General features: G+C 41.2%; 6 protein-coding genes across 6 annotated transcripts; 4 read left to right on the forward strand and 2 right to left on the reverse strand.

The window, feature by feature from the left end:
* Positions 1-9: 9 nt before the first annotated feature.
* LOC143468553 (glutathione S-transferase 1-like) lies at positions 10-1,241 on the forward strand. Its single transcript, XM_076965856.1, has 4 exons — positions 10-206; positions 322-527; positions 857-958; positions 1,018-1,241. Exons 1-4 carry the CDS (start codon positions 74-76, stop codon positions 1,171-1,173), a joined length of 597 nt encoding a protein of 198 aa, XP_076821971.1. The 5' UTR covers positions 10-73; the 3' UTR covers positions 1,174-1,241.
* A 2,059-nt stretch (positions 1,242-3,300) lies between these two features.
* LOC143468549 (hematopoietic prostaglandin D synthase-like) lies at positions 3,301-5,274 on the forward strand. The gene is made up of 4 exons (XM_076965852.1): positions 3,301-3,472; positions 3,873-4,078; positions 4,422-4,523; positions 4,629-5,274. The coding sequence occupies exons 1-4, from the start codon at positions 3,340-3,342 to the stop codon at positions 4,794-4,796; spliced, it is 609 nt and encodes a 202-aa protein (XP_076821967.1). The 5' UTR covers positions 3,301-3,339; the 3' UTR covers positions 4,797-5,274.
* A 2,846-nt stretch (positions 5,275-8,120) lies between these two features.
* LOC143468552 (glutathione S-transferase 1-like) lies at positions 8,121-9,170 on the forward strand. The gene is made up of 4 exons (XM_076965855.1): positions 8,121-8,337; positions 8,419-8,621; positions 8,686-8,781; positions 8,862-9,170. The coding sequence occupies exons 1-4, from the start codon at positions 8,205-8,207 to the stop codon at positions 9,027-9,029; spliced, it is 600 nt and encodes a 199-aa protein (XP_076821970.1). The 5' UTR covers positions 8,121-8,204; the 3' UTR covers positions 9,030-9,170.
* Positions 9,171-10,850: 1,680 nt separating this feature from the next.
* On the forward strand, positions 10,851-11,942 carry LOC143468546 (hematopoietic prostaglandin D synthase-like). Its single transcript, XM_076965847.1, has 4 exons — positions 10,851-11,043; positions 11,141-11,343; positions 11,473-11,589; positions 11,722-11,942. The coding sequence occupies exons 1-4, from the start codon at positions 10,911-10,913 to the stop codon at positions 11,887-11,889; spliced, it is 621 nt and encodes a 206-aa protein (XP_076821962.1). The 5' UTR covers positions 10,851-10,910; the 3' UTR covers positions 11,890-11,942.
* Positions 11,943-12,208: 266 nt separating this feature from the next.
* LOC143468517 (uncharacterized) lies at positions 12,209-14,557 on the reverse strand. The gene is made up of 9 exons (XM_076965791.1): positions 14,369-14,557; positions 14,113-14,279; positions 13,884-14,001; positions 13,651-13,820; positions 13,425-13,548; positions 13,173-13,339; positions 12,980-13,100; positions 12,646-12,806; positions 12,209-12,408 (listed from the first exon to the last, which is right to left on the reverse strand). The coding sequence occupies exons 1-9, from the start codon at positions 14,436-14,438 to the stop codon at positions 12,271-12,273; spliced, it is 1,236 nt and encodes a 411-aa protein (XP_076821906.1). The 5' UTR covers positions 14,439-14,557; the 3' UTR covers positions 12,209-12,270.
* Positions 14,558-14,894: 337 nt separating this feature from the next.
* Positions 14,895-22,072, reverse strand: LOC143468482 (protein PTHB1-like). The gene is made up of 22 exons (XM_076965732.1): positions 21,880-22,072; positions 20,834-20,978; positions 20,417-20,595; positions 20,006-20,180; positions 19,853-19,931; positions 19,617-19,704; positions 19,231-19,456; positions 18,975-19,159; positions 18,472-18,551; positions 18,347-18,403; positions 18,069-18,171; positions 17,889-17,996; positions 17,638-17,778; positions 17,483-17,572; positions 17,248-17,405; positions 16,796-16,948; positions 16,549-16,737; positions 16,345-16,470; positions 15,993-16,104; positions 15,822-15,912; positions 15,660-15,733; positions 14,895-15,344 (listed from the first exon to the last, which is right to left on the reverse strand). The coding sequence occupies exons 1-22, from the start codon at positions 21,989-21,991 to the stop codon at positions 15,232-15,234; spliced, it is 2,784 nt and encodes a 927-aa protein (XP_076821847.1). The 5' UTR covers positions 21,992-22,072; the 3' UTR covers positions 14,895-15,231.
* Positions 22,073-23,170: the final 1,098 nt, after the last annotated feature.

Consider the following 23,170-nt stretch of genomic DNA (forward strand, 5'->3'; position numbering starts at 1 on the left):
TGTCTCTAAGAAATTAATTTTATTTTATTTGACAGAATCGCGAGTTTCTTGAAGGATCAGAATAAACTGAATAATGCCGAATTATAAACTTCTTTACTTCAATGTCAAAGCGAGGGGAGAATCAATTCGATTGATCTTTGCGGAGGCGGGAGTCGAGTTCGAAGACAAAAGAGTTGAACCAAGTGAATGGCCGGAAATTAAACCGAGTAAGACGAACACCTGGTCACGTCAAGATGAGCAAATTGTTATCGAAGAAATTTGTAGTTTTTAGCTTGTGATGTCATAAAGTTTATGCATTTTGTTTTTTATTTCTTTATACAGCGACACCATTCGGCCGAGTCCCGGTATTGTACATCGACGATAAACCACCACTTGCTCAGAGTGGCGCTATAGCAGCCTACCTTGGGCGTGAGTTCGGTTTGGACGCGGGAAGTTCGCTGGCGGACGCATATGCTCACATGTTGTTCGACAGCTTCGACGATTTCGGCTCAATCCTACCTTACATGGAAGAAGACCCAGTCAAAAGAGTATGACGTTATAATTAGAAAAATAGTTGTTTGAGAAGTTGAAAACGAAAAGCGGAGATATAGAAACAGGGGCAGATTAGTCTGGCTTGGTTTATTATTATGTCATGTTTTTTACTCTGAATAATATGAATCACGTGATCAATATTTAAATAACCAGCCGTCGGCAGCAACAGTACAAGTCTCTATCGTGATCGCAGCATTGTAACGTCGTAATGTCATTACAACATTTCCATAGTTGTCTAATGTGTAAGAAGTTATTTTTATCTTATGAAGTCATGACAAAAGTGTGTGTTTTTTAATGACGTCACAAGAACTCGCTGTAATTGCAGGAAGCGACGGTCCAAGAATTGTTGGAGAAGCAAATCAACCCAGCTCTTGACAAAATGGAGAAAAAATTCAAGGCAGGAGGCAACGACTTCCTCCTTGGAAAGGTAGAAGCTGGTGCTTGGTGTGTGGACAACCAGCAAATATAAAGTCGTTTGTTTTCTAGAAACTTACTTATGTCGATCTGGCATTTTGGAACTTCTGTGATGTCCTTTCCGACTTCGATAAAACCTTCTTGACCAATTTCCCGACCCTGGATGCTCTATGCAAGAGAGTTGCAGCGAGGCCTAATATCAAGAAATACGTGGAAAACAGACCCTAGACTCCGAATTAAGTCGAAAAAATTGGAACCGCAGTTGTCGAAATAAAAGTTTCATTGAAATGAAGAAATTGTTTGAATGTGAATGAGACAGTGATCAGCGATTCGTGGCAAACGAGAGAAAACGAAGCTGATATTTATGAGATTAAGATTCTGGTAAAGAGTTGTTAGGGCGGTCAAACTTTTTTTTTGCTGGCTTGAATCCTTGGGTCGGTTTTCTCAGCAGATCGTGTTCAACTAAGAGTTTTGTGTAGCGGCCTTCGCAGCACTTTGCTCATGTCGCCTTTTGTCTCCTCCCAGCCGCTGTATTTTCAATTTTTTTCATGCATTCGTAAGTTTATGCGCTTCTCATATGCTGGTTGCGCTCGTTAGGACGCACTAAAAGCGTGAAAAGATGAAAAGGCTAAAATTGAAAGCAGTGTTTCCCAACTATAGGCCTATTTTCTTCGTTTTAGCCCTTTCAGGCTTTTAGCGAGATCCCCGTTTGTTTTTTCATGTTTGGCCACTTTGGCGCTAAGGAGTCCATCGTTGTGACACTGTAGCCGGCGATGACTCAGTTGTTTTTGTTGTTGGCGAAAGTGCTCTTATAGGATGCTTAATGTTTAACGGAATCCGGTGGCAATATGTGACGCTGACTTGTTGGCAATAAGGTCAACCGCTGCTAAAAGCCCCTTCGGAAGTTTCATCACTTCACCGAAGAGTTTAGGACTGACGCATTTGGCTTGATTAGTTCCAACACTTGATATCTAAGTTATAGATGACAGTACAACCCAATATGTGGCTGTTTGGCTTCTGACCAGGGAGCAAGCCCGAATGACCGAAGATCATTGGTTCATGCGACAACGTTCAACAATGAATGACGTCACACTTGCCTACTTGTGCGCAGAGAAGCATAAGTTACTTGTGTTTAAAATGTTGTGTAATTTCCAAATGCTAAAGGATTTGGGATTTATGTAATTGCAAGATGGATTTCTGAGCGCATGATAAATTCGTCACACAGCTTCAAAGTAAAAAGATTAAATTTAAAAAACACGAGAGAAGCAGCACAGCAAAAAAAGCCTTTATTCATTATGACATTTCTTCAAACAAATTCAAAGTGCAGGCAGCATTATGGCGAATTTATAAAGAAATCAATAAAATTCGTTCAAAGTTGAAATTGTCATTATGCGGTAAAGAAATCGGCTTGATAAATAAAAAGGTCAACAATTAACCATAGAACAGCTAAACATAAGGCGTTTCATGACGTATTGGTTTCTGCAACCTATGCTCTTCGTACACTGTGACTTCAAATACAATTGGCGTCTAGATTGTCGCCACTACCATCCATGGTGCCTGAACCTAAACGCCACAAGTTTGATTAAATCGTTTTGAAGACGTTGCGGGAAGTCAACTTTTAACATCTCCCTGCATTTGTCATTTTCAATCTTTTTGCTTAAAATTTAAGAAATAACATTCAGACAACATTTGTACAACGTGACGTTGCATAAACTTAATGCAAAAAAATTGACAACCTTGAGGCAACGTTGCGGAACTTCGGAAGAACGTTGTTGTCTGTTTGCTGCGTAACGACGACTCATGCCGAGCCACAAAAAGTTCATTGAAGCATGGGCGTGTGAGATAAGTCGTGCGCCTGCACAGAACAATCACTTACAAGGTATTTAAAGAACAAAAAAATGAGCAAGAGTGCTCTTGTCAACTTGATTCAACAACAAACGAACAGGCGATGTCGAACTGCGTTAAGTCGTCCATGATCCATGAATAAAACTTAGCAAGATGAGCACTAATAATCGTTGAGTTTATTACGTCAATTATTAACGAACTCTACCAACGTTAGCCCGAGTTGGCACCAGCGATTTGCGGTGTCAGGAAACTTTAAACAGAATTTTGCCAGCTTGCACTTTGCTCGCGGTGAGCACGTGAGGAGTCTTACATACAAAGTGGTGAAGATTGTTCCAGACATTTTCAGTTTATATTGAGACACGGAAAGCAGATGCGTTCATACATAAGCGGTGTCGCGCGCACTCAGTAGCTGGTCAGCACCAAGCATAGTTGGTCTTGGCAGGAAAGTGGTTCAGGAAGTTTTGCTCATTTTGACTGTGTTTAAGAAATAAATTTTTATTTTAATCAACTAATTTGCAATTTTCTTGTAGGATCAGAACAAATTGAAAAATGCCGAATTACAAACTTGTCTACTTCAATAGCAAGGGCAGGGCAGAGGTGGTGCGGTTGATGTTCGCTGAGGCGGGAGTTGAATTTGAAGACAAGCGGGTCCAGGAAGAAGATTGGCCGCAATTAAAACCGAGTAAGACGGCGACCGATATGAGATATAACCAAAAATTTAATTAACATTCCTATGTTCTGGAACCATTTTTCTCGGACTGAGAAAAGTCTTTACGCGTCTTAAGCTCGGCGATGATTCCTCATCATTCGATCCCCAGTTGCCGAGCTAGCCTTTGTGCAAATTCCGATTGATACATCCATTGTTGTATTTTGATTACTTTTGTATTATTGTCCGAATTCAACAGGATCAATGAGCAGGGCAAGTGTCGTTAATACCTTGCCCATTATTTACAACGGTCTGACGCCACTGGGTATTTAACACGGGGTACAATTTTTGACAAATTTTTTTTTAATTTTTTCACATAGATGAGAGCTTTACACACAAACATATTCAACTTATTTTTTCTAAAATTTTTCCCCAGCGATGCCCTTTGGTCAACTTCCGGTGTTATATATCGACGACAAACCGCCCCTTCCGCAAAGTGGCGCCATTGAGCGGTACGTGGCACGAGAGTTAAACTTTGACGGGGGGAGTTCCCTGGCGTTTGCTTACATAGACATGGTCTGCAACCTGCTGGAAGATGTCGGATCCAAAGTTCCTTTCATGGAGAAAGATGAAGCTAAAAAGGTGTGACGTAATATTCCGAGACCTAATCTCAACTTTGTTAAATTTAATCCGAGAAATTTAAAAAACAAGACTGAACGGTTCGTTCCAAATTATTACGTGATTTCAGTCCAAACGCTATACCTAACTCGTGACTTAATAATTAATGATTTATATCAGGCCTTGACACTTATTGTTTGTCTATCGCGCACCACTATGCTACGTCATAATGTAATTAACATTTTATGGAATCTATAATGCTCTTTTGTCGTCAAAATATTTAGATGTCAAAAATGCGTTCGGAAATAATTCGCATGAAAACAATTTTACTGTTATTACGTCACAAGCTTTGTTATATGAATCACAGGCGGCAGGTACCAAGGACGCGTTGGAGAATCACATCTACCCGGCCTTCGACAAGATTGAGAAGAAGTTCAAGGAGGGAGGCGAAGAATTCCTCATCGCAAAGGTGAAGAGCCGTCGGTGGTTGATGCACAAGTTAAACTTTAAGGTTATGTTGCAGTTATCGCTCGAGTTAAATAAAAATATGAGACAAAATGATTTCTTTCTTCAGAGACTGACTCTTGCTGACCTTGCAATCTTCCACTTCAGTGACGTTGCACGAGTGATCGACGCAAATTTCATAACGAAATACCCGACCTTGGACGCTCTATGCAAGAGAGTTGCAGCGAGGCCAAGTATCAAGAAATACCTGGAAAACAGACCCAAGACCCCGTTGTAAATCGAGAACTTTTCGGAAAATTAAAATTGTTGAAATAAATCGTTTGTTTCTTGAATGATTTTTTGAAGGAAGTTTCAATTGAATTTTAAGCTCTTCTAATTTTATGACGTAAGGTCACAAGCGCCATGACTGCGATTTGTAACTATGACGTCAATAATAGCATCGGCAAAATTCTGCAAACTTTGTTGCACTCATGAGCTTATAACTTGTGCAAAGTTATTTTTTTAAATTTAACGCCATAATGCTATTCAGCAGGAATCGCTGATAAGTGACTTCGGCCATAGTGACATTACGTGTGTAATGACACCCATTGCAATGTCCGGAATGCAAACCATATGTTTAACATGGAAACGACTTCGCCTACAGTTACTTTGTGGATTTTATGTGTATATCTGTAATATCTGGAAAAGAGACCCAAAACGCCGTATTAAGTCGCGAAATTTAAAAAAATGCATCATTAAATAAAATCTTGATCTGATTTGTAGTTTGCTTTAAGGCGTCTATATCAAGGTATCAGTGAAATGGAAGCACTGTACGATACCAAGGGAGATGAGACGTCGCTATGATGGTCGCCTGTATTGATCTTGCGTCTCCGTCCTCCGAAATCATTGAAGCAAAAGTTTATGGCTGCTGTCTGACGTTTTTTGAGGAATTCGCGTCAGAATTTCACCGTTGCGATTTACGTTGCCTGAACGCAAGCGCCAAACGCCTGTAAAAGAATTAAAAACGTTTGAAAAAACGAATTTCTTACAACTCCAACGTTAATTATTCCACTTCGTTTACCAAAAGTTTTCGTTAACATTAAAGCTTGGTGCGTGGACATTATTCTTGAAACGTGTTGGAAAGGTTTTCAAAACGTTTTTTCTTTACGTTCAGGAAACGACATTTGTACAAAGTTATCTTGACGTTATGTAAACTTAATGCAAAAAAATCTTTTACAAAAAACAATTTGACAACCTTTAGACGACGTTGCGCAACGTTGGAAAGTTATCGCCTGTTATGGAAATAACCACAACTCATGCCGACCTGCAAAAGAATCACTGAAATGTGGTGGTGGAAAGTGCAGGACGGGTTGTGCGTGCACAGCGCAAGCACAAGCACAGGCGCTTGCAAGACATACAAAGGATGGAAACGTGAGCAAAATTTCTTGGTTAATGAGCAACAGACGAACAGGCGATGTAGAACGCATTAAGTCCACGATCTGTTCAGCATGTAAATAAATTTCGCAAGATCTGCAGATGCTCCGAAAGATCCATGCAACGTGTGATAAAACATAGCAACATCAGCACTAATAATTAATCGTTGAGTTTACCAAGTTAATTATTAACGAATTCTACCAACGTCGGGAAACTTAAGTTGAATTTTCTCGACATGCACTTTGCACGCGGTGACGACGTGAAATAATTCACGGGTAGGGAGGTGAAGATTGTTCCAGACATTCTCAGTTTATATTTTGACCTGCTCGCAGATAGGGTCATATAAGGGCGAGGTCTCGAGCACTCAGTTCTGTTCATCTGATGTCGATGTACGGGTGAGGTTTCCACCTTGCAACGAGCAGCATTGTCTTCACATCTTCCAAACATTATTACTGGTGTGCATTTTTGCTGTAGATCAAACTCGGGCTCACCAACAACACCCTTCATTATGCCAGAAACCGGTCACTTGCCCGGGATGAGGATTCTCTTTTCCACTCACTGATGTGCAGCACTGAAGCGATTTTCAACCATCTGCTCCTCTGCTTAACTTTGCTTTTTTGACCTAAGTTTTGTAGATTTAACCAATTATGGGTTTAGTGGCCGCGCTATAGTTACTATTAAAGTTTATTAACTTGATTTGTTTGAGTTTAAAGCCTTTTCGGTTTTATCACTTTGATGCATTCATTGACGCGTGCTCATAGCAACTGACTTGATATTTGCCTTCCTACCGCGCTATTGACGAGAAATTAAATGATTGATTGCTTGCTAGCCAACCAACCATATATGGTCATACCAGGAAAGTGGTTCAAGTTTTTTTTTCAAAAAATCTTGACTGTTTTCAAGAATAAACCCGTCGATGATTCCTCGTCGATTGAGCTCAGGTTATCGAACTTATCTTGTGCAAGTTCCGATCGTCACACATATTTTTGTCCGAACTTAGGACTGTTCACCAAGTCCACTGAGCAGAAACAAGTGTCGTTGATGCCTTGCCCAAGAGCGTTACAACGTCTGCGCCAGTGCATCGAAGACGGGCGCATTTATCACGAATCCAGTTAAATTTTGACGGTGGGCTCCCTCTGGCGGTTGCTTTTGTAGACATGGTCTGCAACCTGCTGGAAGATATCTAAATTATTACGTCATTTCAATCAAAACGTTACCTAACACGTGATTTGGCACTCATTGTGTTTTTATGGTGCACTATGTTGTTTCGTCATAATGTCATTTCATTTTTATGAATTTGCAGTGTTCTTTTGGCTTCCCAATGAGTTTAGATGTATTTAGATGTAAAAAGATGTGTTCGGAAATAATTCGCATGAAAACAATTTTACTGTTATTACGTCACAAGCGTTGTTGTATGAATCACAGGCGGCAGGTACCAAGGACGCGTTGGAGAATCACATCTACCCGGCCTTCGACAAGATTGAGAAGAAGTTCAAGGAGGGAGGCGAAGAATTCCTCATCGCAAAGGTGAAGAGCCGTCGTTGGTTGATGCACAAGTTCGGGAAGAACAAGAATGTTTCGCATTTTGAAACCCTTGACCAGTCTATATTGCAGTTATCGCGGGGCTGACTCTTGTTAACCTTGCAATCTTACACTTCCCCGGGTAAACCCGACCCTGGACGCTCTACGCAAGAGAGTTGCAGCGAGGCCAAATATCAAGGCGTATCTGGAAGACAGACCACCAACCCCGTATTAAGTCGAAAAAAGAGTTCGTAACTATGACGTCAATGATAGCGTCGGCAAAATTTTGCAAACTTTGTTATTACTTGCCTCTTGAGCTTATTATTATTACTTGTGCAAAGTTGTTTTTTAAATTTATTGAGCGACATTTCATGAGAAAATTCGTCTGAGAAAGGTTATAGGCTTAATTTAAAATTACGCTGAAATATACGAGTAGGCCATCTAGGCTAGCTCTAAAATTCGATTCAACATTACATCGCTTTTGCCTTACTTGATGACAACAGTAATATTTGACGTCACCCTTTCTAATGACATTTTTACAAGACATGATGACGAGACTGAGAACTATTATGATTAAACCATGGTGTTTACAAAAGGTGGGAAATGGGAAATATATTTGCTGAGTCACGCTTGGTATAAAAGCGAGTCACTCGCGATTTGAGGCGACAGATGACGTTGATTGAGACGAGGTCGGAAGTTTTTGTAGAACTTCAAATTTTCAGCCTTTCAAATTGCTTCTTGAACAAGAAAGATGCCAAAATACAGATTGATGTATTTCCCCATCAAGGGCAGAGCAGAGGTCGCTCGTCTTATATTTGCTCAGGCGGGTCAGGAGTACGAGGACCTTCGAATCTCTTCCAGCGATTGGCCAGCAAAGAAGCCTGGTTTGTCTTCTCCTATTTTGTACAACATATAGCCCAAATGTTGGTTTTTCACTTTAACACTTCTATCAAAATATTCGGCAGAAACTCCATTTGGCCAAATGCCTGTTCTTTACATCGATGACAAACCCCTGCCACAAAGTGACGCTATCGTGCGCTATCTTGCTCGGGAGTTTAAGCTGGAAGGTCCGGATTCGATGACGACAGCTTATGTTGACATGCTGGTGATGTCGATGAAGGAAGCGGTCGAGAAACTTCCTTTTATGGAGAAAGACGAAGAGAAGAAGGTAACAATGGAATCGTCTGAGAATATTTATAGCAAAAGCAATCAAGGATAATTGTTTATTGTAGAAAAAAGCAAAGGAAGCTGCTTTTGAGAAAATCGATTTCACTTTCGGCAAAATTGAGAAAAAGTTTAAGGATTCGGGAAAAGAATTTCTCTTCAAGGTCGGTCTGCTCGTGTCCACTCATGCGCGGTTTATTTCTAATCCTCAAAAACTTTATTTGACTCTTTCATTTTTCCACAGGAGCTCACATACGCCGACTTATACTTGCTTCAAATGTCGGAAGCGATCGGATATTTTGACAAGGATCTGATGAAGAAATTCCCGTCACTCGACGCCTTGATAGCCCGGGTCAAGAATTTGCCCAATATAAAGAATTGGCTCGAGAAGAGGCCAAACACTGATTTCTAGACTTCTTTTGTGCGCAAACAATCGACAATAAATCGAGTGGCAACTCTTTGATCGATGCGCACCACACAATTGGCTTCTATATCGTCATAAAGGCAGTTTTTTTAAAATTGGGTTTCGTAATAAAAGTGGTTTGTTGACAGATTTCTTTGTTCATTATGTTTGGAAATAAAAAGAATAATTTGGACAAATTTTGGCAAAAACAAAAATACGATTTCTTTGATGTGAAAAATGTCTTTTTCCATTCGACCTGTCTTTTGTCTGCTGCCGTGACATCTATACTGCACTAATTACTATTACGTCATCATCACTACCACATCGCCACATCATCATCACTAGTGAGATTAAGTAAATAATAAGACACAGAAAAGAAAACTTGCTCAAACGGAGCATAAAGTGTCCAAGGGCTTCACCATTATCTCATGCCAGGATCAAACAAGGTTGCCGCCTCCCACGCAACATCGCTAATTCTTCCAAGACCCAAACACAGACTGAAAAAGCCGCAAAGTTTGGGAGCAGAAAAAAAAGCAGCAGGAATAAATCTCTGGGGGGTGACAAGATAACAAACGTGGAATGCAGCGAGAAATAAAGCACAAGGATAATAAATAAATAAATAAATAAACAGTAAAAGATATGCAGTTAAGTGCGAAAGTGTATAATTAGGTTCAATCATGACCAATAATCACAAAGGATTGATTGTAAGATGTTAGGGGAAAAACAGTGCAACCACACATTGCCATATAACCAGGGTTGCCATCGGTCTGGACTCAAAATAAGGACGACTAGGAAACGAAAGAAGAAAACCACTTTAAACAGTGCACAACGTGACACTATTTGCGTGTTCTTAATTTTAGTATCTCTTTGGTGTATTGCAGTTGTTGAAACGCCCGAAATAGGAACTTCTGTTCTAAAAATAAGGACGCCAGTGAAAATAAGGACGTTTCTTTGAAAAACGGACAAAAAAACTTTCTAAGACACAGACCTTCAAAATAAGGACAAATAACGACGGTATGGCAACCCTGTGTATAACTGAGGCGATATGCGAGCAATTGTAAAATTTTCCGCTGACCAAACCCAAATATTGTCAATATTTGCTTTATTTTGTTGACCACGCTTCCAAGTCATTGTGATCGAAAACACAAAGACGTTTTTCGCCGGGTTTTAATCGTCTCAGATCGGCAACAAAGGCCAAACCCACTCGATCAATCATCAACCACCTGGCCGGACGCGGCTTACGCCAATCAATTGCGAAGAAATCATTTCACAGAATCAAATAAAAAGATTTTTGCGGCGCTGAGAAAAGCCATGTCCGTATCGTAAAAGTTGTAACATGGCGGAAGGCATCAGTGATAATTAATGCAGTATAAAAATATTATCATTATCGAAAACATGAGATTGACATCACCGAAGACAGCTTAGCTTTTTACACCAAGTTATATTTGCCTGTCCCTTCATTCAAACTCTCTGTCAATCGTTTTATTTTGTCTATTATCAAGTGGACCTTTTACACATAACCTCTGTAACCACCATGACGATATCAAAGAGATAGAAATCACGTGATGTTTAGCAAGAAACATCTCGACTTTTGTCAAAGAGAGTCGGACAATTGTGACGTGATAAACGATCTCCTCTGAATATACAAACTCATGCCGAGTCAGGACTTAGAAAACTTAAAAAAAGGTTTTTGGCTTTAAAACCGATGATGGCGGAAAGCCGCGAGTTAAGTCTTAAGGTGATGCGATGGTAGTGGTGACTAGACAGGGATGGTTGTGGTTATAGGAAGATGTAGCGGTTATAGGGTTGGAGATAAACCTTAAATTTCTAATTCGTTTTGTGCTTCTAGAAGAAAATTAGGAGATTTTTCTTTGTTTTAAGTTTTGTAAAATGCCAAAATACCGGCTTCATTATTTCGACCTTCGGGCCAGAGGGGAACTGCTTCGACTTGTGTTTGCGGAGGCCGGCCAAGATTTTGACGACAAACGCATCAGCTTCCCAGAATGGCCAAAATTGAAGCCAAGTAAGCTGAGTTGACGTTTATAATTATGATGTCACAGTAACCTCTTCGATGAGGCTGTTTGCTTCAGATTTAAAAATCAAATTTTACTTTTCTCCAGCCACCCCCTTCGGCGGTGTTCCTGTTCTGGAAGTGGACAACCAGCGGATGAGTCAGAGTTTGTGCATCGTCCGCTACCTGGCGCGCGAGTTCAAGTTGACAGGAGACAGCAACAAGCACGAGTTTGCAGCCGATGAAGTGGTGACGACGATGGAGGAGTTTCTCTTCAAACTCCCCTTCATGGAGCAAGATCAAAAGAAAAAGGTGACTGCGTTGAAATCCGCTAGTGGCGCTAAGTGCTTGGATTGCAGTCGCTTCAAACCACGTGACCAATTTTTTGAATAGAATTACTGGTTAACAGATTTATGACGTCACACAACGTCTTACTTTCAGATGGAGTTGGTGAAAGAACAGCTGGATACAAGCGACAAAGCCAAGTTCAACCTGGGACGCGTCTTACAAACTTACGAGTCACGAATCGCCAAGAAAGGAGATTATTTCGTCAACAATGTAACATGAGAGTCTTTTTTCTTCTAATCCTATCTTTTATTTATCGAAAATGATTTTATTTGGTTGCTTTTGATCCTTCCATAAAATGCGACAACATATCTTATATGACGTAATAATATGCGCTTGTGACAGAAATTTACTTACGCCGACCTCTTCATATATCACGTGAGTCAAACCGTGAAAGCTTTGGATGGCAAAGGCATGACGTCATTCCCGAAACTGGAAGCGATTGCTGAACGCGTCTCACAGCGACCCAAGATCAAGAAATACCTGGCCAGCCGACCCAGCTGTCCATTTTAATTCAACACGTCATTGTTGTGCTTTGTTGTGAAATAAAGGCAGGTGGTAAATTGTGTGCTGGCCATCACTTGAGTCCATGGCTGCAGCGACAGCTTTAACTCAACCAGACTGAGCTTTGAAACTAATTTAAAACGATATTTCTAAGAAACCAACTTCTGGTCCCGCTTTTACTTTTATCTCGTCACAAGTTGGTTACGTCATTGTTTATGTTCTGTTTCTGCTGACATCACTTTTATGACTATATGACGTCATTCTTTTCGAACTTTTGCAAACAAAACATGCTGTGGCGTTAAACGACATTATGAACAAATCCATCGCAGACATTCTAGGTTTATTTATTGAAAGTTCGCTTCCCCATAAACCGGATGTGAGCGATCATCGTTAATCTAGAGCGCCCTCTATCTTGTAGACTTGGTTAGCGAGTGCTCCCCCTTTCCCATCGGGGCCACATCCCTCCGAGGTGCCGTGCATCTTGTAAACGTCCTCGGCGTTCTCTGAGGTGGCGCACAAACCGCCCTCCTTGAAACAAATCATCAACTCATACTGTGACGAAGCTGTGACGTAATATGCAACACTACTCCCCACGTTTGGTCTAATTTCGAAAATAATTTCACTTTTTGATCTTTAACGTAAACATTCTGGGTACTACTGCAACCTTGTGGCGCTTAATTTTCACGCAAAACTTCTCTTCATCAGCCACGCTACGTCACAACCAAGCCCCTAAAGTTAACCTTTGACCTAGCCGAGCACTTTTACCTGCAAAGCGAACACACTGTGGCCCATCTGTGCGGCAAAGTTGAGACAGCCGTACAACGGGTTTCTCCTCGACCGGTAAGTTGGGAATTCATCGACGAGCGGGATGGTGTGGTTGGGGATGTCCCTCCAGCAGCCCAAGTTCTTCACGAAAACCATCCTCCCTGGAAAGAACAACCACTATAGAAGAGTATAGAAGCAAACAACCACTGGGCCGGCAAACTGCGCTTTAACTTAAATGTAAAAAGCGAAGTAAATTGGGGTAAGTTTGTTTCCCTGAAAGATTCTCTCCTCGTTTCTTCTTTTCATGAAGATTAAGTTGAGCGTTTATCAATACCTGCTTCATACACTTCATTGGCTCTCACCCCGCCACCGCCATCTTCGTCACAATCGTCAGATGGGCCGTATTTGAAATACGTTTCGTTCGCGCGGTCGGAGGCGAAACAACGTCCTCCATTCTACGTCATCAAATATGAGTTAACAATCACAAACGCTCCCTGGTCGCCTTCTGCCGGTGGCAAACTTCTCACTTGAAGAGCAAAAACATGGAATCCTCTTCTCAAAGAGGTGACGTAACATCTGTACTTAGCGTCACCAATGACGTCATCATCAAGGTCCAGGTTAGGAATTGCAGGCTCCGCTAGGTCCGCCCAGCATCCCAGTCGTTTGGTGCCAGCTAGCGACAGATCATGGTTTACTAAAAAGTTAGAAATTTTAAATTAGAATTAGGCGCAATGATTTGAAGATGAAAATATTCTGTTGCTAAGATACCAAGTCGTCACCGATTTTATAAACTTGGTTGGCCCGCTTCCCCCCCTTTCCGTCACTTTTACACCTTTGTGGGGTTTCCCCGTACTGAGCATACGTCACATTTGCATTCATTGAAGCGTGACAGCGACCACCGTTCTGGAAATAAGAAACACATATCTCCATGGCAACATCACTCGTCATAAAAGATGCACATTAGGCTGTGACGTCATAATGCTTATCGCGCAAAAAAGTTTTCACCTGGAGCGCGAATATCGTGGATCCCTTTTCGACGGCTGCGAAAGCGCACTTCAAGAGCGCATCGCTCCTCCTGCCCGGTCTCCCATCCAGGAAGTCGGACCCTCCCTCCAAGCTCGGGATCGCCGAATCCACTCGACTTCTACCGTCCGCCCAGCAACCGAGATTTTCAACTAAATCCCCAAAGAAGTTATTACGTCACAATACAAGGAACAGAGCAATGGCTCGGTGCGTACCAAAGACAGGTGAAATGAGGCGATAGATCCGCAACTTCCATCTTCTGGCCTCGCAGCTTCTGACCTCATACTTCTGATGATCGATCTCGCCATCTAACGTCACCATACACGTCTGGTTCTGATTCACAATTGACATCACATGCATTGTGAGGGTTATTCACGTATTTTTACGTCATAAACAGTAGATTGCTGACCTACTACAGACGATGGGAAGTCGCTAACAATTTACCTGAATGGCGAATATTTTCATGCCGCGTTCATAAGCTACCGCGGCGCAAACAATAACTTTCAGGTCCCTGTTGTCAGCTTCGATCCCTAACCAGTGACTTGAACCTTCTGCGTTGGTTATCGTCTGTCGCCGGACATCCACGATGCGATAACATCCCAACAACTCGACTGTGACGCAATAATTGGTCTCTGTTATTACCCAGCCAAGGTAATTTTTTTGCAACAACTGAAACTGAACATTCAATCTGGGAACAAACCTCCGAAAGTGAAGGCGTTTAGCACCGGGATGTGAAGCAGGTTCAGGATGAGGAAAGCTACAAGCTGCATCACTTCGAAATCAAATCCTTTCGGAATCGTGCAACTTTCAATTTCTCAACAAACTTCGTGAAACAACGAACATTCGATCCCTGTCCGCTGCGAACCTTTGCGCGCTCTGAATCGAATCAACTTATTATCTCTGTGGTGACGTGACAGGCCTAAAGTGACCAATCATGAGCTAGCACGTAATTACACAATGATAAACGAATCACTCCCGGAATAATAAGTCCAACGCAACGAAAACAATCGATCAATGTTTCGTTATTATTAATGATTGTGTCATCACAATGCGATGGTGCATGGAGCGCTTCCATTGCAACGAAAACAAGTTAATCGTGGCTCGCCATCCTGAACGAATTACGACGTCACAAAATGGACGACCAGTTCTGAAGTTTTCTAAATCTGAGTCGAAATTTCCACAATCGGCGAAAACTGAAAAAAAGACATCGAACGAGATCTCAGCAATACATGGAGGCAGCAGACGCCTGGAAATTTATTACAAGTTAGGGAACGATCTCCTTGCTATAGACATCTTAAACTTAGCTAAGAAAAATATAGTTTCTGACAAAATCTCACAGAATTCACAGTTTCAAAGTTAAACCATCGTGTGCACCAACGGGAATGTAGAAAAAAAACCAAGATTTAAAGCATTCAGACGTCATAGAGCACACAGTGAAGTAAATATAAACCTAGACATCAAGACGCTAATGACCCCGGAGGTCAAAAGTTGGATCGAGGTCGACCAACAAAACATTACGACATAATAAAAATTGAAGATAGTCGATATTGTGACCTCATAAGCCTACGACAATATATCAGTGATGTCGTCATCAAAGTGGGAGTTTACGTTGTCGGTGACGTCCATGGAGCGAATTCTTTCATCGAGGGGGGTCTCGTAGTCAACGTCATGATCACCTGAAAAACGACACTTTATTTTATATGATTTCGATGTATCTTACCTTACCTCCAACTCTGGAATAATTCAAACTCGGCAGAAAACATTCCAAGCAAAAATTTTGAAATATCTTGGACTTTAACGGCACCAACCGTCAAAATTATCCAAAAATGACAGAAGTATCGTTAAATCTTAAACACTTGTTCGGATTATTCCGATGTTGTAACATTTCTATGGAACGACAAGCAGAACCAACTAAGCGAGAGAGACATTCGCAAACACAAGTTGAACTGGGTTTGCTCTGTCGTCTCTATCCTACGCATGCGCAGACGAACCATTCATGAGTTGTTGCGTCATCTTTTGTGGGGGGTAGCGGATCCCAGCATCTGTGGGGAGTGGAGGGCTTGAACTAAGAAATAAATGCTGAGTCATTCTCAGAAATGATTAAACTGCAAGACAAGATTGCGGAGCGGCATGTCACGTGACATGACACATACTCTGATATCTCTTTGTATAAGTCCAACTCTGCATCCACTCTCTGGGAGTTCAGAGTCGTCGAATCCTTGCGACGGTTGATTGGATTAGAAACTGGAACAAGAGTCGTATAACAAAAACCGTCATAGATATCTCATTAAACTGTAATGTCGTCTCACAAAAAGACTTTTTACCATTCGTCTCCGTTCTTGATGACTTGGAAGGGTGATCCCCTCTTCTGATACCAACATTAAGCCTGCTTCCTTTGGCAAGTCTGTCCATGAATATGGCGAGATGTTTCTTTACCTGGAGGCCAAGTTAAATGACGCCATGACATAACAATCAAGAAAATAATTAACCATAAATTTTTCACTTTAAAAGTCATCTTTGTTTTTTTCCGGCATCTGTAGAAATGTGAGCACGTCTGGAACGACTTTTCCACATAAGCTCGAGAACAGAAAATAAGCAAAATATTTGTTCATGGAAAAAAGAATTTCCTGATAAATTTGAAATCTTTGTTGAATTTACAACTCAGAGTGCGTTCACCTTCACGGTATCTTGTGGGATTTCCAGGATTCCAGACCCGGGCTGGGTCGGCATAGAACCATCCGACCGTGACAAGGTTGTCTTCAGCAAAACTGTCAACGACGAATCGACAATTTCCTCCCAACCCTTTATGATGTCAAAGTCGTGATTATGAGTAAATACTAAGCAGATGAGATGCGTTGGGGAAGAAGCAGCAACACTCACTGATGAGGAGCTAAAGTTGTCGGTCTGAGCAAGATGGAGGATAGATGCCAAGTCTTCTTCTTCTTCTGGAGAGAGATCTTTCCATAGCCTGGTGAGGAGGACAAGAAGCCTCGATGCAGAGCTCAAATGGGAGGAACACCTTCTCATGTTCTCTTTGTGCTCTTCTACCGCATCCGCAAGCGCTAGGAGCTGGAGAATGGAGGAAGAAGTCAAACAGAAGATGAAGACGATCATTTTTCATCTTTACCTGTGTGTGCGTTCCCTCCAGGAGTGTGTCGAGGCAGTTGAGGGAATGAGGAGTCTTGTCCTTGAACCTGGTCAGGAGTCTCCTCTGGATGGTGCGGTACTGACGTGCTCGCTGCTCCATCATCATATTAAGATCCTCGTTCATCTGCCGGAGCTGAGGAAGAAGTCATCATGAGGATGAGAAAAAAATCTCAATCACTTCGATTTTATGAAATTAATTGATAAAATATTGACTGTAAATAATTATCGACAAATTGCTCCTCTTGTGACCACAGGTCTTCATGTTCACATCATCGAGAATTGGTCATGAACTAATGTGAAAATAACTGCGCTTTATGACACAACATGAACGTCCATAAACATCACATGTGCATGATAACTGTACTGTAAAGATCAAGAGCACATTTAAGTGTTTGCACCAATCCAACTTCAAGTGCAAAACATATGACATACTCTGAAGTGTTGGTCGATCAGGCGGGCATATTCCTCCAACGATGGTTGCTCTTCGTTTGAAATTTTGACATCTCCGTCTTTCTGATGGATCCTGTGGACCAGCTCATCTGTGATCAGCCACAAACCGACATATTCCTCACACTGGATCCTGTATCGATCTACACCAGGATGCCCGGTTAGTTCAAGTCAATCGATATCAACCTGTCTGTCCGTCATAAACATCTTACAAACATACTTGAAGATTTTGATGTGAGTATAGTTGCCTTCGCTCCATAGAAATATTGCATCCCTATGCAATTTGGTCCACTGTCGGCGCAGAGAAAATCTGACGGAAACAACCAGAATCAATATGACCGACAAGCACACGTTTCATGCTTTCACATCACCTACCAGGAAACAACTCCATTAGGTTTATGCACGGCTTGTTCGACTCCAGAGTCACTTTATGCTCGAGTTTTTTTATTGGTTCACAAGGTTGGGCGACGAGCAGGAGGGGAAGACGGGCGAAACATGAAAGCACTTGAGGAGTCTCTAAAATATTATTGTTGCAGGTTAAACGGAGAAGACAGAGGAGTGCTTCCAGCAAGATTAGGATGAAGCAGACAATGATCTTTGAAGCCATATTTAAGAGAAATCAAAACCTGATGGTGGTTTGTAATATACGATGAGTTCCTGCTCCAACGTAGATGGGAGCTCATAGCTGTTTAGGAAGAATGAAGGCCGGATGCTTGGTGAGTGCTCGAACTCGGCTGGAACCCAAACACAGATTGCTACATTGAAGATATTTCATGGCAAAAAAACTGGTAACTCTTGAAACTTACACACGGCCTGGATGTGAAGAGACCCGATGGTAGAACACAACGGGGGAGCCACCGGGGTTGTGACTTGGATGTCGGTGATTCGTCGATTTACTTTAAGTATGACCTGAGAGGAAACGGGTATTACTTCATAAAAATTTAAATAACTTTATCGGGTTAATCCATAGAAATCTTGAAGTGATTAAAAAGTTTCATTGAAAATTCTCTTAGCTTCCCAATTGTAAAACGTGATGCATTGCTATGCTGCATTCTGCAATTTGTTTTGCTGAGCATAGTTTTACCTGGCCAGTCACAGATGGCAGATCGTCTCCGTTAATCTTCACATGTTGACCAGCAACCTAACAAACAGATATCAGTTTTAAGCATATTTCTATGTTTTCTATGTCAGTGCATGAGAGGTTGTTACCGATTTCTTATCCAGCACGCTTGGAACACTGAAAATTATTTTCAGGTCTTCTTTATCTTTCTTACTGGACACAATTTCCCCTGAAATCGGAGAAAACTGGGCATCACATGAATATTGTCTAAAATATGATTCTTGACAACAATTGCAACTATTAATTCTTAGTAATTTATAATTAACAGCAAAGTAGCCCACAGAGCTGCTGCTGTTTTATGTTACCGGTCCTATATATAGCTAGCTTTCCTATACATCGGATCACCAACAGAAATAGAAGGTTTCAGCGATTATTTACAATATTTTGCAAGATACTTCACCAACCTTTATTATCGTTACTCGATGATGCAATCAACGCTTGACAGAAGTTATCAACCATGCCTTGCGTATTTTAACAAATATTCATCTATTGCAACCATTGAAACAGTGAACAAAATAATTGCAAATTCAAAACAACAAAGATGCAGCAGAGTGTCCCTTTCAGCGTCAATCATCGTGAAATGAGCACTCACCATTGTTGGATTGTTGTTGTTGCTGGATCTTCTCATTGAGAGATGAAAGCTCGTGATCGATCCTGGCCATGTCCGTCTCGCGATGCATGGAACGAGGAAGAGTGAAGAGAGTTGGCATGGTTCCAAGGTAACCACACGACGCGCGGCATCCTTCATCCACCATCACTATGATACCCGAGGTGCCTCTGCAACAGGATCAAGTCACTGCAGGTTAAAGAAGTGAAGTTCTTGACAAGGTTCGTGCAACATCACTCACAGAAATCTTCCAATCTCAAGATGCACAGGAAGCGATCCACTCTTCGCTGCCCACAACAGCTTGGATTGCTCGTAGATCTGGAGCTGGCCAGAGTGAGTGCAGAGGATGGTGTGCACTTTGCTGCCATCCGGTGAAGGAAAACATTTGAAGCATGACACGGCAAATTCAAATTTTTTCATGAAAACAAGTTCTCCGGAGCTCTCCAGGCACAACAATGAGTGTTCACCTGTCAATTGTGATGTAACAATTATATGCTTTGATGCCAAATTGAAATGTAATACAATACAATGACATGGGAAAATAGTGTTTTAGCAAATAGACAGCAGCATGATCAGAAACACGAATTCCACGACTCCATAAAACGAGATGCAGCTAACGTCACTTACAAAGCACCATAATCAATGGACCTCGATCTTGAAGGTTGACGACAGAGACATCAAATGCATAACTGCCGAGATTAAACGTCCAATCTGCCTGAACATGCAAGTTTGTATGTGAGCAATAAATAAGTGGACACCATTTGATAATCAATGGATAATTTACAATAAAGCTCGGAATTTAAATATTACCAATGAGGCACAACTCGTAGATAAGTTAACACAGCGCTTCTATTAATGTTTACTTTTATTTTTTTCCCGGTGTAAACACTTTGACTGTCTTCTTTGGAGTCGGCATCAGATGCGACGGCTAGAACTTGGTAACTATGATGCAACAATGAGTTTATACCACATAACACATCTGGCATAATGACAAAGCGTAAATAAAATATATGGACCTGTATGATTCTAGAAAATAGCTCGATGATGCTGTGATGTAAGAGTCAGTATGCACGTTGTAAGCGAGAGGACCCGGCAGTAAGAATCCAGGAAGAAAACGAGTAAACGTAAAACTCTCATGTTCAAAGATGGATAAGGCTCCATCTAGTGACTGTACGCAAATGAAATCTTGATCTGTTTAAGAAAAACAGAAGAATAAACTGATCTTATGAAAAGTGCAAGTCAATCACAAACTAATAAAAATACAAACTTATTTCTTTTTATTTTTGAAGAAAAATAAGCAAAAATTACTGAGCAGTAACTTAAGCAAATATCCAGAACTTAAGGGAACCAGTCCGCTTACTGATGATTAATCACAAGACAAACTTCGCACAAAATATTGATCCACAACAAAGTGACTGCAACGTCACCTTTTACTCCTCCGAATGGTCCGTGGATCATGTTCGCTGCGGAGCGCTCCAGTTTATGTTGGTAGAGTTTGCTCATCTTGTACTGGCATCCCTGGTCTCCTGCATCCACTGATCGTGTCACCTGGTAAACTGACAGCAATCGTGGATGGAGAATGGCAAGATGAAGATCCGTGGAGACTCTGTACACAAGATGGAACCAATGAGCAACTCAGGAAATAGGTTATGGCACAGTGCAGGAGAAGAATTGCAGCAGATAACAACCGAGAACTAAGTGTTTAGGCCTTTTGGAAGGGCAAGTCCAATGCATGTTTCACAAAAAGCAGCAATCTTGAGCATCGACCTATCAGTACCAAACCGGGGCAATAAGGTTTCAAAGGACAACTGTTGAAAACTAGATCAATCACAATAGATACTCACGACACAAATTTTCCTGCTAACACTTGAAGTATCGGGTCGCTTAAATTGATTTCCAAAACAACGTCTTGACCAGGGTTCTTTCCCACATCTTTAGTTGGGGCATAAACATGAAGAATCCCGTTATAGCTTCCTACAATCACTTTGTCTATGAAATCAAAAACAAGAGATTGACGATGTAGAAATCAAACAAATGACTGGAATGCACACAATAATAAATATGATGTCATTGCCCTGCGTCCTGCAAAATCTCCACCCATCAATTCATCCAAAACTTTGTAAAACCTGCAACGCTGCCCTGCAGAGTGGAGGGATTGCAATTTTTTTCAAACAAAATATCCATCGCCTAAACCTCTGGCGCTTGGCAGGCCGCGTTTGCTGCTTGGCTCAATGAGGTTACATTGCACCAAAGATGCAAAACAGACAGCCCACCTCTAGCCCACAGTGGAAAGTGTGGCAGCTGCACACACGAGGTTCATCAACATGTAAGCCAAACTTTTTTTATTTGCACGCCGATTTATAATAAACAAACAAAGGAAACCTCGGTAAATAAAATTTGTCATCTTTGTACACACGATTTCTCGTCGAAAACTGCCGTACTTTCCAGTCAGGCCTCTAGCTATCACAATAAGTATTAAACAGTCAGTTGATCGACTTTAATTCAATCTTTTATATTAGTATGATGTAAATATCAAGTCTTCCACTACTTTACCAGAAAAAATCGTGTATTCGTGTAAGCTATTTTTAGTATGTTGTTGACCTAACATAAATATTATAACACAGTAACCTAAGCCTAACTTAAACCTACCTTCTAATCTACATCTAACTCTAATAACTAACTCCAAATGTTAAATGTTAACAAAGTAACTTAAATCTAACTCCAAGAAAACTTCAATAGCTAAGATCAACTTTTTACCCATTCTCCTAACGGTTAGGACCTAACCTAACCGCCTATTTTTACCAACAAAGACCTACAAATAGCCACTTCATAATTTCAAACAACGAACAGATAAAAAACTTTCAATTTGCGGAATTAAACTCAAACTTACCAATGCCGTCAGGTGAATTATCAATATTGGCCACGCACATAGATCCAGAACCACATTCTTCGACGTCACTAAGCTCGCATCGCCACCATTCCTGGACTTGGAAGAGAGACATATTGCGCACTTAAACACAAATGAACTTCAACAACCACCTACCGAGTACCGACTTAACACCAGGACAACAAAACCTGGAAATTGAAAAGAAGGAATTTCAACAGGGGTTTACCCCAACAACATTTATTACTAATTGCAAACAGTCAACGGTATATAAACATGAAAAAACTCATCTGAGAAGGTAAAGCGATGAATATCAGCATTTTTGTGAAGATTGCAGCATATTAAAAACTTAGGATCGCAGAACACTACAGGTTTATGTACTTTTAGCTTCATCGCAGAGCGTTGCAGTGATAAGTGATATATCAAAGTTGGATCGCATGATCGCAAGCCCGGCCAAGCGGGGAAATATTTCCCTAAATACTTAATCAGGCTAAAAAAAGCCTTTTTGTTTTGTCGGCAAAACCGGTTTGTTTGAGGAGTTAAATGTTTAGTTTTTTAAGCCAAACCTACCACCTAACCCCAGTTTAACTTTGAATATTAAAGTTTAACTCAGCTGGACTCGCTTTTTTGAATATTTCGTTTACCTAATTGTCTATCTTCAGACATCTTGAAAACTATATTTTCTTGGGTAAACAATACACGTGTGTGATTTCATCAATAATTTTTACCCTTGCTTTGTCTCCAGACCAGATGGTTGCTGGGTGGGGTCGACGACCTTGAGAGGACGTGTATTGATTTAGGAAAGCATCAATCCAGCCCATATCAGTGCCCTTCTGTGCAATGTTCCCTCTAAGCTGCGCGCGTGCGCAAATGCGCACTGCTGACACGGTCTCCGCGCACAGAAAATCTGTGCTGCGCACAAGAAAAAAATCCACCTTGAATTGAAAATAGAATAAACGCATAATAATGACCACGCGCACGTCTGATGTTGCTCACAGTGGTCCAAGGGACCGCTCAGGGTGCTCAGACTCGTAAAAAATTAGAGGGAACATTGCCCGGAACATCTGGATTAGAAGTCCAGCGCGCTAATCCATTGCGCCACACAGACAAACTCATACCAACCTTTAACATTTTCACGTTTTGAAAGACAATCCAGCCTAGAAAGTCGGAAACAATTACTTTATCGAACCGTTTTTGAACTAAGACATAAGTTTCTCAATGTTTGATTTTACTATCCGCTTCAATGCAATCCGACACAAAGTTAGCATATATGTGAAGTAAAATTTTCCAAAGCTAC

The sequence above is a fragment of the Clavelina lepadiformis genome, chromosome 8 (assembly GCF_947623445.1).
Source record: "Clavelina lepadiformis chromosome 8, kaClaLepa1.1, whole genome shotgun sequence".
Lineage (NCBI taxonomy): Eukaryota > Metazoa > Chordata > Ascidiacea > Aplousobranchia > Clavelinidae > Clavelina > Clavelina lepadiformis.

Coding starts and splice junctions, on each gene's coding strand:
- LOC143468482 (XM_076965732.1), bottom strand. CDS start 21,991: ATGTCTCTCTTCCAAGTCCAGGAATGGTGGCGATGCGAGCTTAGTGAC. Junction 19,705..19,852: donor ACACCGGGAAAAAAATAAAA/GTAAACATTAAT, acceptor TTGCATGTTCAG/GCAGATTGGACGTTTAATCT. Junction 19,457..19,616: donor TCCATTGATTATGGTGCTTT/GTAAGTGACGTT, acceptor CACAATTGACAG/GTGAACACTCATTGTTGTGC.
- LOC143468553 (XM_076965856.1), top strand. CDS start 74: ATGCCGAATTATAAACTTCTTTACTTCAATGTCAAAGCGAGGGGAGAA. Junction 528..856: donor AAGAAGACCCAGTCAAAAGA/GTATGACGTTAT, acceptor CTGTAATTGCAG/GAAGCGACGGTCCAAGAATT. Junction 959..1,017: donor ACGACTTCCTCCTTGGAAAG/GTAGAAGCTGGT, acceptor TTTGTTTTCTAG/AAACTTACTTATGTCGATCT.
- LOC143468552 (XM_076965855.1), top strand. CDS start 8,205: ATGCCAAAATACAGATTGATGTATTTCCCCATCAAGGGCAGAGCAGAG. Junction 8,338..8,418: donor TTGGCCAGCAAAGAAGCCTG/GTTTGTCTTCTC, acceptor AATATTCGGCAG/AAACTCCATTTGGCCAAATG. Junction 8,622..8,685: donor AGAAAGACGAAGAGAAGAAG/GTAACAATGGAA, acceptor TGTTTATTGTAG/AAAAAAGCAAAGGAAGCTGC.
- LOC143468546 (XM_076965847.1), top strand. CDS start 10,911: ATGCCAAAATACCGGCTTCATTATTTCGACCTTCGGGCCAGAGGGGAA. Junction 11,044..11,140: donor ATGGCCAAAATTGAAGCCAA/GTAAGCTGAGTT, acceptor ACTTTTCTCCAG/CCACCCCCTTCGGCGGTGTT. Junction 11,344..11,472: donor AGCAAGATCAAAAGAAAAAG/GTGACTGCGTTG, acceptor TCTTACTTTCAG/ATGGAGTTGGTGAAAGAACA.
- LOC143468517 (XM_076965791.1), bottom strand. CDS start 14,438: ATGCAGCTTGTAGCTTTCCTCATCCTGAACCTGCTTCACATCCCGGTG. Junction 13,821..13,883: donor CCTCATTTCACCTGTCTTTG/GTACGCACCGAG, acceptor TTGGGGATTTAG/TTGAAAATCTCGGTTGCTGG. Junction 12,409..12,645: donor ACAGTGTGTTCGCTTTGCAG/GTAAAAGTGCTC, acceptor ATTTGTTTCAAG/GAGGGCGGTTTGTGCGCCAC.
- LOC143468549 (XM_076965852.1), top strand. CDS start 3,340: ATGCCGAATTACAAACTTGTCTACTTCAATAGCAAGGGCAGGGCAGAG. Junction 3,473..3,872: donor TTGGCCGCAATTAAAACCGA/GTAAGACGGCGA, acceptor ATTTTTCCCCAG/CGATGCCCTTTGGTCAACTT. Junction 4,079..4,421: donor AGAAAGATGAAGCTAAAAAG/GTGTGACGTAAT, acceptor TATGAATCACAG/GCGGCAGGTACCAAGGACGC.